The sequence below is a fragment of the Oryctolagus cuniculus genome, chromosome 4 (genome assembly GCF_964237555.1).
Source record: "Oryctolagus cuniculus chromosome 4, mOryCun1.1, whole genome shotgun sequence".
In the NCBI taxonomy this organism is placed as follows: domain Eukaryota; kingdom Metazoa; phylum Chordata; class Mammalia; order Lagomorpha; family Leporidae; genus Oryctolagus; species Oryctolagus cuniculus.
The window spans coordinates 15052973-15066024 of NC_091435.1; the positions used below are offsets into that span (position 1 = coordinate 15052973).

At 38.5% G+C, this 13052-nt stretch overlaps 1 protein-coding gene across 1 annotated transcript; it reads left to right on the forward strand.

Moving 5' to 3' along the window:
* Positions 1 to 1930: 1930 nt before the first annotated feature.
* KRTAP27-1 (keratin associated protein 27-1) lies at positions 1931 to 3572 on the forward strand. Its single transcript, XM_002716790.4, has one exon. It carries the CDS (start codon positions 2043 to 2045, stop codon positions 2655 to 2657), a length of 615 nt encoding a protein of 204 aa, XP_002716836.2. The 5' UTR covers positions 1931 to 2042; the 3' UTR covers positions 2658 to 3572.
* The last annotated feature ends 9480 nt before the right edge of the window (positions 3573 to 13052 follow it).

Consider the following 13052-nt stretch of genomic DNA (forward strand, 5'->3'; position numbering starts at 1 on the left):
AGTAAAGGCAACATGAAGAAACAAAATTATCATAAGTTAAGTTACCTGAATGAGAACATTAGACTCTGAGAAGGAATCTTTCCTTCAGGGGGAAATTGATATAAGAAGTAACTCCAGGGCTGAGAACCAGATCATGGAAAGAGCCGTGTAAAGATGTGAGAAGGTCCTGGCAGGATGAAACCAGAAGGCAGCACATACACAAATCACAAAGGCAAGGAAAGTCTTGCCAAACTCAAAGAACATGGAAGGCCTTTGAAGATGGAGCATATTGGACAATGAGAAATAAGAGCTGACGTTAGAAAAAAAGGGTTAGAAAAGAACCAGCTCTTACAAGTTGCTACAGGCAAGGCTTGGGGAAATGGATCTTATTATTTTATGTTACTGAGATAATTTACAGTCTTTATTTTTTTTTTAATTTTGGATTAACATGAAATGCCTGTGCATTCAATGAGGCAAAATGCAATCTCTTTTTTTAAACTTTTTTATAAATTAATGTATTATTTCAGATTAGTTTTAAATTTACAAAATTGCAAAATTTCAAAATTGTGAAGTAGTACAAAAGAGTTGCCATAGATCCCACACCCAGCTTCCCCTATTATTAATATCTTATATTAGTATGATATTTTCAGGGTAACGGCATTGAGAACCATTTAATAGGTAAACAAGAAAGGTCACAGCAGTGGAAATCCCTTTGCAATCATAAATACAATCATGCACGAGAATTAAGCGGTTTAAATAGGGTTCATGTGAAGGGCAGAATGAAAGTATGGGAGTAAGGATTCAAAATTAAAGTAACTCACATATATTACAAAGGAGTTGTATGCAAGTTTATTGTTCAGCCAGTCAAACTAGATGTATTAGGTTGTGTCCCAGTAAATACACTATAGCATCCATAGCTTTTTATATAATGTATTCGGTGTTCCTGAATGTCCTTGCGTTTCTTGAGAGCCAAGAGAAGGAGACTAAGATACTGTACAAAGAATATATTTCTGTTCTGTTACATACTCTTGAGTTGAGCCAAGTAAATTATAGAATGTGTTACAGAAGTGCCATGCATACGAGACTGTGCTAAGTACAGCAGAGAAACGCAACACACATAGGAGCTGATCATTTGAAAAGCAAAAAGCCGAGTAAACAAAAAGGAAAAGCTCACATGAAGTTTGCTATAAAGAAAAAATGTCAACTTTGGAGAAGCACAATACAAGAAAATGCACTATTTGCTGCAAAGTGCAGTCATAATAAAGTAGGAGTTAAAATCCAGTGGTAAATGGGAAGGGGGAGAACATTTTCATACAGGGGCCTTCAAGCTGGCGATGAGGAGAAACTGACAGAGCGTCGCTGGTAGGACCATGGCCACATTGAATGCTTTGGGTGGACAGTGAGAAGGAATACCATAGCAGAATCCTCTCACACCTTGATCAAAAGAAGAGACCCAACCTCTCTCTGTAACTCTTTCAAATAAATAAAATAAATCTTTAAAAAGAGAGAGAGAGAGAGAGAGAGAGAGAGAGAGAGAGAGAAGAGACCCGGATCTGAGTGGAATGACGGTGGGCTCAGTGAGACCTACATCTGTCCAAAAGTGTCTTAGACACGATAGCACCATATTCTGCTAAGCTGACATCTTTGAAACTCCAGAGCTGAAGTAATCAATTGGCTGTTTCCACCTGCATTCCTTGTTGTCTACCTAGTAAAACAATCATGTTGGCTCAGGGAAAAAAAGTTAGCTTGGGTGACATGCTGGGACTCACCTGTGACAAACCCCACCCTGCTGAGTCATCTTTGGAACTAACATGAAAGCATTCAGAAGACTCGAAAACGACTTGCATCTTTGTTAGTAAGACAACATCTCATATACAACTAAAGAACGTGCTAATGAGATGTTATCCTTCAAATTAGCTGAAGCAATGAGGAGCAAAGGAGTCTTGAAAAGAAGGCAACACCCAGTTTTCCGACTAATATATAATCTCCGCAGCAAATAATTCCATCTTAAAACTCGGCATGTTCTGTGCTTATGAACAACTTCAGTTAGGAGTTTTAGCAGCATGTCCCATAACCAATGCCAGTCACTCCGGAGCTTCAACGCCCCTACCCTCTCTGCCATCACACATGCCTCTAATCCTATGAGTTTTGACGATGGATTGTGTTTGCCCAGCAGCTGCTACAGCAGAACATGGCTCTTGGACAACTTTCAAGAAACCTGCAGTAAATCCTCCAGCTGCCAACTGACCAGTTGTGAGCAGAACCTGTTCCCAGGTAACTCCTGTGTTCAAAGAACCTGCTTCCCCAGAATTGTTCAAACAACTTGTTCCAATTCCAAGCCCTGTGACAAGACAGCATGCCAATCACAAAGTGCTTCAGCCGTGTCAGAGTGTGCCTCTCAGCGGTGCCAGTCAGGAAGCCGCCAGCAAATGGGTTTTGTAGCCCAGAGCCGCCAGCCTGCAAGCTACATGGCAAAGTGCAGTCCACTCAAGACTTCTGTGTCCAAGAACTGCCAAACAATTGAATGTGAATCCAGCCAATGCCCATCTCAGAACCCCGAATCCAGTTCCTGTGGACCAATGATGAATGTGGCACCTGGGCCACAACACGCAGAATCTTCTTGCACTTATGAACCAACTTGCTGTATCACTGGTGGTTTACAGTTGCCTAGTAAGTGAAGAATTTGCAGGGAAAACAGCATATTCTAATTTGGAGGAATTGATTTCTGATATATTTAGAAACTTTTGTTTTCTAAATACAGAATTTATATATCTGATTTTGAGTGAATGATCATGCCTTCTACTATTGTATTGTCTCTAAAGACAAGGCTTTTTTTTTTTTTTTCCTGTCTTTCGGGTATTTCTGGAAGTAAGCAGGGGTTGGAAAGAATTTCAAATAATTTAGAACCACAAATAAAATCTGGTCCTACCTACGGGCCATACATTATTTTATTCATGGAATCACAGTACTATTATGTTCATTATGAGATTTAATTTCTTTCTTGAAAATGTCAGGAGAATTGCGAATGTCACCTTCTTGGGCTCTCTTTCTACAGAGTAACTAGAGACTTATGAGTAGACTGAGTTCAAGTTTACCATCTGCACTACATTCTTTGTCTTTATTTTCTTAATTTCCAAGTGATCTGGGAGAGGGGAATGTTCTTCATATAAAATAAATTTTTCATTTGATTTTATAACTTAATTATCACAAATTATTTTGTTCAACTCCTTTGTGTTGAGTTTTATGTTACAGAACTATTTTTGCACCTAATGAAAGTGGTATAAATATTTCAAAAGAAAAGGGGCCTGGCACTGTGGCTCACTTGGCTAATCCTCCGCCTAAGGCGCCAGCATTCCATATGGGCACTGGGTTCTAGTCCCGTTTGCTCCTCTTCCAATCCAGCTCTCTGCTGTGGCCCAGGAGGGCAGTGGAGGATGGCCCAGGTGCTTAGGCCCCTGCATGCACATGGGAGACCAGGAGGAAGTGCCTGGCTCCTGGCTTCAGATCGGCGCTGTGCCAGCTGTAGTGGCCATTTGGGGGGTAAACCAATGAAAGGAAGACTTTTCTCTCTCTCTCACTCTCTGTAACTCTACCTGTCAAATAAATAAATAAAAAATCTTTAAAAAAACAAAAGAACATGTTGTTTCTTTACCATAGTTTCTAAGGAATAAATAAATTAGAATAAGATAATACATTTATTAGGTGATCCGGAAACAAGAAATATATTCAAAACACAGATGTAGAAACCATGAAGTCAGAATGTATGAAATCAATTGATTTTCTTTAGGTTGCCTAGATATTTTGAAGCTTTGAGTGTGCTCCTGAATGGATTTGTCACTTTGGGGGACAGTGAGAGCATAAGAGCAATGTCTCTGCAGACATTTCCTAGGGTTGGATTCTTTGCTGTGCTGGGATGGGATATATGAATTCCAACAGTGTGACTGTGCAAGATATTTTAACTATGCTACATCTCAGTCTCCTTAACTCCAAATATGAGATGATAATGATAGGGCTACTGTTAGCCTTAATATGTTAATAAATGAAAAACTGTCAGTGCATAACTTTGTTTATAGTAGATATTCAATAACATTTAGCAACCTAGCTAGCTCAGAAACTCATTATGAATGACAGTGGTGGGGTCATGTAAATAAACCCAGAGATATGTAGCAAATTAGGAAAGCTAGTCATGAAACAGAGATAACTTCACTATTTTACACTTGACAGGAGACAGGTTCTCTAATTGTACCAAGAAGTTCTGTGAGTAGGGGTGGTAGTCATTCTATTGTTGCCTCAATTGGCTTACCCTGATGAAACAACATTCCTGTGTATATCCATGAGAGTTTTCTGAATTTAATTAACATTTGAATCAGTGAACTCAGTAGGTTGCTCTCCTCAATGCCACTGGATGGTAGACATTCAATCCGCTGAAGGCCTAGAGGAAATCAAAGAGTGAGAAAGGAAAAATGTGCTTCATTTTTCTTCCTGCCTGCCTATGGAGGTTGGGACATTGTTCTTCTCCCACCCTTGGGCTGGAAATTAACCGACTCTTCTAGTTCTGAAATAATCATATTGAGACTGGAATAACGTCATTGTCTTTTTCTGAGTCATCAGCTTGCAAATGGAAGATTATAGGACTTCCAAGCCTCCAAAATCATGTGGCCCAACTCTTTATAATAAATCTCTTCATATAGTTGAACAATAATCTATGCATAAAATTTTATACACATACACACAAACACATGAGGAAACTTCAGAAAATTCATGGCAAGGAAAATAAAAAGATAAGTTTATCTTGAAACGAATACTTTTTAAAATGCCTGCATAGTTTTGTAATTTTTTTATAATGTGGATTTTTATGAACATTTTGAAAACTATGTATATATATGTACATATGTGAACACACATATATATGTGTGTATATATGTACATATGTGCATACACACAAATATATATGTATGTATATATAAAGTTGATCTATTTCTGTGGATAACATTGACGAATACAGTGGGCTAGTCACATAAGTCATCCCAAAGCCCAAAAAGGAACATTTAGTCTTAAGATCTATAAACCACCACTTGCATGGGTACTCTGTAGAGTAGTATAAATGGAGAGCTGAGGGTGGAGACATAGAAGCTGAACATTCTTTGCTCCAATAAAGAGAATCAAAGTTGGTGGCAGCCACAACAGCAGAGCATTCCTGCAGCCAGAGGCATTGACATAAAACTTTTGGCCTTAACACAGATGGCAACAACACAGTCTTGGCACTAACAGACTTCATCTCAAGGTAATTTCTCACAATTCTTGCCACAGCCAATCATGTAAACATATATAGAAGTCATTCCTAGTGAGAATAATTGCTAAGTAAACTCAAATTAAATTGTTCGAAAAGAGCTCAATTCATTTTGAGAATAACATTCAAATACAGTACAATACCTTTTGCTGAGTATAGCTTATTGAGAAGCTAGGACTTTGGTAAAAAAGTGTTTTGTGTTGTAAATGTAGAGGGGCAGCACATGCCAGAGGGGATATAGAACAGTTATAAACAAGGTTGTCTCCAATCCAACCAACTCACCTTTCTAGATTTTAACTCATTCTTTTCCAGCTATATTTGACAACTATCCTAATGGAGCACGTTTGAATTCTTCACAGAGAGAAATTATATGAACTTAGCAATAAACTGTATTTTATACAGCAGTAGGAGATGGTATGATTACATGAAGAGATCTTGGTAGGTAATTTAGTATAAGGGGAAGAACACCAGACTATGTCTTACTCAATTTCAAAGCTTGTCAATTACTAGCTGTGCACCCTGGGACAAATTGACATTTCTGAGACATAGTTCTTCCTTTGTAAAATGGAGAAAATGATGGCTACTTCATTGGGGGATGTGACAGCTGAAAGATATGCAAATTAAATGATTAGCTAGAAGCCTGGAACACATAAGTGTGCAATATATGCTATCTCATTTGGTAGTCCGGATATTTGTCACTTGCAGCTCAAACCAGGTCATCGTTAAAATTATTTATGGCATATTTAAACTCCAGGACAGAGACCATTACATATGAAAAGGACTTATGGATTAAAGAGTCCAACCTGGACATTCTATACAGCAGTGTCTTCTAAAAGCTGTAGGAAAAACCAGCAGGGTGCACATTATAAAATATTCTTCATAGGTCATGGGAATTATTCTGGCCTGAAGGTAAACACTCTAATGGGATGTGTGCATTGATGCTATAGACTCTTCAAAACATGGGTAGCTTAATCACATGGCCTTTCCCTAAAAGCCAAGCATGACTATAAAGAATATATTCTTGCCTCTACACTACTGTGCCAGAGCCATTAGCTTCTATTAACTGGGTACTTATTAATGACAAAGCATTTTCTACATATCTTATTTTAAACTCAAACAACCCAATGGAATAAGTACTATTTTCTTTAATCCCATTTTTCCAGTGAGGACAAAGGCATAGATAAATTACATTTCCCAACATATGTAATAAATGATGGAACTTGAGATATAACTCTTAACAACATTGATTATAATGCATATCTAGCAGTAGAGTAACTTCAAATGTAAGGGGGATCTGTACAAAAAATTTGAAAATGATTCATTTGACTATACTGAATTGTACATCTAAGAAGAAATGAAATTATTAGAGAACTGTATAGTTGATTGGATGGTTTATTTCTAACTCAGGAAAAAATGCAAAAAAGGAAGTGGGTATATCTTTATTAAAGGTTATGGAATAATATGTACTTGATATATCTTAGAAACAAGAAAAGTATTAACATCCAGCCATGTGAAATTTATATAGTCTGTGTACCAGAAAATGTCTTTAAACAGCAGAAAAGATGACTACTATGAGTCAAACTACTGTACATTATGAACTTTGCTATCTTGATGTTCGTAATTTTGTTTAAATTTTCACTCCTGTTTCCTTTTGGATAAATCATATTTCTTTGGCAAATTTTGAGCTTATTGAGGACAGTAATGGAAAATGAGGATAATCCTTTGTTCTACACTGGATAAGAATCACTAAAATCTTCTTTTGGCCAGAATATCTTTCCCAGGCTCTGTTTTCTGTGTCTACCTTTAGGAGTTCAACTTATTCCCTGAGCTTGGGATTCTTTTACTTGGGAAGTTGTTGCAGTTTCTTCCACCAGGACTCAAATGATAACTGGTTAAAAAACTAAGAAAGAAATAGCCAAAACAAAACAAAGATATTCTACTTTTTATATAACTAACCATTTAACTACTTATGAATATATCAGTACTATCATCATCTTGATTAAGGATAGGCTATATTGTAAGAAAATAAATATAAATGCTATAAACATTTGAAGCTGAATTTTTAAAACTAACTTTCTGCAGTTGTACAGTGATAAGTTATTCACCTGACTTTTCATGTAAGTCTCCCTATCTTTATGGTAACAAACTTTTTAATAAGGTTCAAAGAAAGTTGTTCCTTTGAGCCTAGAAGCAAAGCCAATGTGGTTGTATCAAGACAGAATAAAGAACTATCAAGGGTAAATATCTGAAAATAGTTAAGCCAATTTCTATTCTTCCATTACTCAATAGGATGTTGCTGCAGGAGCAAATTCAATGTCCCTGCAGGAGTTCAGTAACTGCTAAGTGACAATGATAATGAGAAAAGAAGACCGAAAATCAAAGGGAAAGCTAAGAAAAGCACTGCCTTGTCACCATTACTTCATGGGTAGCTGTATGTGCCTTACTTACATGGATTGTAGAGAGTATACCATCTGGATTGCAAATTTCTGTTCCACTGGGAACTGTGCCAAAATTTACAGTAGGAAAATTAAGTGTGGTCCTTGTTTCCCCTTGGCCTGATCTGCACCAACTTTGACCCTCTGTATTTTGGGAAACTGATCTGATCATGTGTGTTGAAGTTCTCAAGAATATAATACTTCCCTCTAGGGGCTGGAATTGTGGTATAAAGGGTAAAGCTGCTGCCTGTGATGCCAGCATCCTTATAGGCACCGATTTGTGCCTTGGCTGCTCCATTTCCTAACCAACTCCATGCTAATGGCCTCAGAAAAGCAGCAGAGGATGACCCAAGTGCTTGGGCCCTTACTATCTGCTTGGGAGACTTGGAAAAAGCTCCTAGCTCCTGGCTTTGGCCTGAACCACCACTGGCCATTGCGGCCATCTGGGGAGTAAACCATTGGATGGAAGATCTTTCTCTTTCTGTCTCTCTCCCTCTCTAGTTCTCCCTCTCCCTCTTTCAAGTAAATAAATAAATCTTTATTTTAATAAAGGATATAGTACTTTCTTCTAGACTTCATATTTTATTAAACTGAAGAGAGCAAAATAAATTATTTGAAATTTTATCTCTATTGGTATTCATAAATGCTATCTAATACTAATACTTATTTAATTATCAGATTTACAGCAAACCAGAGTAAAGTTTTGTAGTGATCGCAGGTGTGCTCACCAGATTAAAGTTGTAGCATCCATTACTATTTAAGAAATACATCTTTTGGGGTGTAGCAGGTAAAGCTACCACCTGCAATGCAGGCATCTCTTATGAACACTGGTTTGAGTCCCAGCTGCTCCATTTTCGATCCAGCTCTCTGCTATGGCCTGGGAAAGCAGGAGAAAATGACCAAGTCCTTGGGCCCCTGCACCCATGTGGGAGACCCCGATCAAGCTCCTGGCTCCTGGCTCCTGGCTTTGGGTCAACCAGCTCTGACCCTTGTGGCCAACTGGGGAGTGAACCAGTGGATGGAAGACCTCTCTCTCTCTCTCTTCCTCTCCTTCTCTCTCTGTGTAACTCTGCCTTTCAAATAAATAAATAAATCTTAAAAAAAAGAAATACATCTTTCTCAGAAAATACAAAGAAATACCAGTACAGTTATTTTATTTTTCAAGTCTATATTGGTTTAGTAGTTTGCTTAACCTGGGCATTGGCCCAGTTGCACATCTCCCTGGGGCTTCAGTTGATGGTGGCTTGGTTCCCAGGAGTCTGACTTAATTTCCTGCTGTGACTGTGGAAATCAAAGCATTGATCTTGAGAAGTGTCCTGGAGGGGTTTCTAATGTAAGGCCATTGCTCTGGGTCCTGAGGCTAGAAATGGAATGTTAGTCAATAAGAAACAGTAGTCTATACTGTGAGTCATGAAGTGTTCCTTGCAGGACAAACATCAGTCCATGCTGTGCTCTGCTATGAAAGATGTCCAATTAAATTTAAGTGTTTCCTATGCCTCCATCAAGTAACGGAATGCTGATGTCCTATGCATTTATGGCCAAGACCAACCGTCTATTTTGCATGATTCCCTTATGCTGCTTCATTTCTATCATGGTTCTACTTTTCTAGAATCATCATTATGTCTAAATGTGTAAGAAGTCTTTGTGAGCCTTATTATGCAGTTAAGCACACATACATGCCAAGGTTAACTGGATTTTTGAAGTTCATTCAACTCTTTAGCAACAGAGTCAAGGTTAGAATTCAAGCCTATGAACTGTCACTCCAGTGCCCCAGTGACTGTGCCCCAAAATGTCCCTTCTGAAAAGTTCATTAAAATATTTAAATGTACTAAGCACAATAATTTTAAATAAACACTATCTGTACATTAAACTGCATAACACATAAAACACCGTTATTAGATCATAAATTTGGTCTATCTTAATATAATAGCTGTAGTAAACATTCACCTGCACACAGAATTTTAAATATCTTTTAATAAAAATCAGAATATTGTTTTTGATAAATTGTATGGTATATTGTGCGGCAAATAAGACGATAGGTAACTTGTTTTAGAGATTCAATGGATACTTCTTTATGGTTACAAGTAGTTAACTTTCCTGAGATCTAAATAATTGAGTTACACTTATGATAATTTTTAAAATAATGAATTGGAATTAAAAACCGAACTGTGTTCCACTTGCTGTTCCTAGACACTATAAGACACAGAAGAGAAAGAGGAATAGCACTATATATGGATACTCTTCCTAGAATCCAAACTAAGCTCATCTTGTCTTTCAGTAACTGAAAACTACAGCTGCAATTGCCTCAGGGGTGTTGCGGCCTTGTTTTCTTTGTCTTCTGTGGTAAACTTTACCCCGATGTGTGCCTCAGAGGCGCCCTCTGCTGACCCATTGCTTCCACGGAACCCAGCTCCTGAGCGGCTTCCAGCATATCTGAGTGGAACTGCCCAGCTGCTGTTCAGCGCACCTCTACCCTGCGGTACCCCTCTGCTTGTCTCATGTCTGGAGCTTGTCACACAATCTCCTCTGCCCTTTTCCTCCTGTCTGTGGCTCCTTCGTCCCCGCAATCTGCCTCAAAACTTTGGGTTACAGGGATAGTAATGGCTGCCCCAGGGCTCATAGGTGTCATGGCTGTTAACTCCTGAGTTGTTTTGTGTTTTGTCATGACTGATGGTTAGCAACTACTGACCCCTAGTGGAATGCCCTGGCCTGTTGACCTATGAAGGATTCTACAGCCTTTGTCTCCACTTCCGTATCATACATACTATTTGGATTAATTCTTCATGATTGCCAAATCCTAAATCAACTATCCAAATATTTGTTCCCAGCAAAGTTGGAGGGGGTGGGCAGTCTCATGAAAGAGGCACATTATGTTACTGGATTGCTGTAAAGAAAACTCTGACAAGTCTAACTGTTGCTTCACAAATCAAACTCAAGCCTGTTTATTAAGCAAACCGTGGTTCACATCTATTCCTTTCCTATCAGCTTGTTTGTAATGGCTTTTAAACGTTTAAGATGTGTTTTCAACATGACATCCAGTTGTGTTCCTTACCTTCTGATAACCTCCATTAATCTCTACTAGTTACTGCCACATAAACTGTGCATCATTGCTTTAATATTATAATAGTTATTGTATTATGCTAAAATTTCTATATATTACTAATGATTGTAAAACCAGCAGAGTTGGTTATAATGATGACACTGTAGTGTTGAAATTTCAACCAGAAAGAAGCTTTCTTGGAAGGGACATTGGTAAATATGGAAAACCAGATATTTTACCCTATTTTCATGCTGATAGTTAAACTCATCACAGTTTTGTGAATACTGGCAAAAGCTAAAAGATATTAAAGTCAGAGACAAATGTCTTTATTAATCATGGCAATAGCAGGAATCAATGTATTCAATTTTTCAGCAGTTCCCTGAGCTCCAACCCCCACAAGTAAACATGAGGATGGCAGGGTGACACATGCATCTGCAATGGGTTGTATTATTAGAGAGGAACATGAGCTTTGAAAGACTGAATCCTGGAGAAGGAAATGGATAGTAAATGGGCTTGGTATTTTTTCCAAAGAAAAGTACTTTATATCAAAGATATTTGCTATAAAAATGTGCTTAAAAGGGTAATTCAGAACAAAGAGAACAAATGATTCTGTTCTGAAGCCATGCAGAAATGAAAGAGACTTATTAGGATCTGTTTCTTCTGAAAACTGTCCAACTCAAAGTCTGGTGACTTTTCCTATGGCTATGGCATTTCACTGACCTCTCTGATTAGTCGGACCAACAGAGGTTGTGAACAAATCTATGCAATATGTCTCAGAAGTAAGAACACTATTAACTGGACTCTAAGCAGCATTCAGTGTGTGGGAAGCTGCTTGCCTTTGACAAAAGCTCCAGTCAGCAAGATCATCCATCCCAGTGACTTGTAGCTCTGAGAAGCCCAAAAGTAGCAGCATTTCTGTTGGTACAGTTCTTCATAACTAGCAGATGCTCACTTAGAACTTATGCAGTAGGGAAGTATCAGGATAGCACACTAGCCAAAACAAAAATACATTGAATTGATCCAAATAGTTGCATTCACAAAATAACATATTTTCCCTTCCTCACTGTGATCTCTTACCAAACATCATTAACTGAATGCAGTCATTCCCTCCCCACTCTCCTCTGCTCTGGATAGAATGGTAACTTATACACTTGCATCAGAAAATGCTATAGAATCTGAGTCTCTCTTTTCCAGAACGTTCCACAAGTGTTCCCTTGAGAGGAGATAAACATTGATTCTACCCAAAAATGCCTTCTCTCTCAAAGTGAAGGATTCAAAGGGGAGAGGGAAGGTGGATTCAGCAGATACAGAATATCGGGGGGGGGGGGGGGCGGGCGGGAGGTTCTGTAGCTTGGCAGCAGAAAGCACGTGCCTTTACTTTGAGTTTCAGGTGCTCAACCAACCTTCTCATGTTTTTAGCCTTCTCTAATTGATATCATCCAGCTTTATTAATAATTTTGATATGAATAATTTTGGTGGGTTCCTGCCATCTATTCGGATAAGAATTCTGAATTCCAGTTCAAAATAAACTAGGCAGCACGGGATGTTTTACACGTTTTATTCAGTGAAAGAAATGCACAGGAGAATGAGGGCTTTAATTAAAGTCTGGAAGCTAAGTTGTGTCCATATCAGGCAAGGAGCAGGCTGGGCACAGCATGGAGCGAGCATACAGGCAGGGAAGCAGAGGCTGAGAGGCAGCCAAAAGGCCAAGCACCAGAAGGTGCGGGGCAACAAGGAAGGGCCCAACCTGCTCCAAGACTTTATTTACTCTGAAAGGGGAGTGGTTATGTAGTCTGATTGGCAGATGGGCATCCAGGTGGGGTCAGGTAGGGGCGTGAGATCACACAGGAGAAAGGATGAAGATGTGGTCTCCAGTTTACAAATCTAACCTACTGGATCCTATCTGACTGCCTATATCATAATGTCTTACATTAATTAGTAAGCTAATCATTACTGCCACAGTTTATTTAAGCCTTGGAAATCACTTAAACAGTTGCAGCTATGTTGCTTCCCAGCAGTGGCTACAAAAGTCTATACCTTCTTTCTACAGACTTGAGACACACCTTTTAATCTGGAGTGTCTAATGCCATAGTATGAAGAAAATATCCTTTAAATTTTTTTTGCTCACCCAGTTTTAACATAAGAGCTAAAGGAGTTTTCCAATATTGTGGGGATGACTACAAGAATTTATCTCAAATTATTGGAGTCAATTTCTCATTCTACAATGGGGAATATCCTTTGGCATTATAAACCCAATCCAAGGAACTCAATGATTAATCTATCGTTTCCCAGGAGAAATTTCCATGAC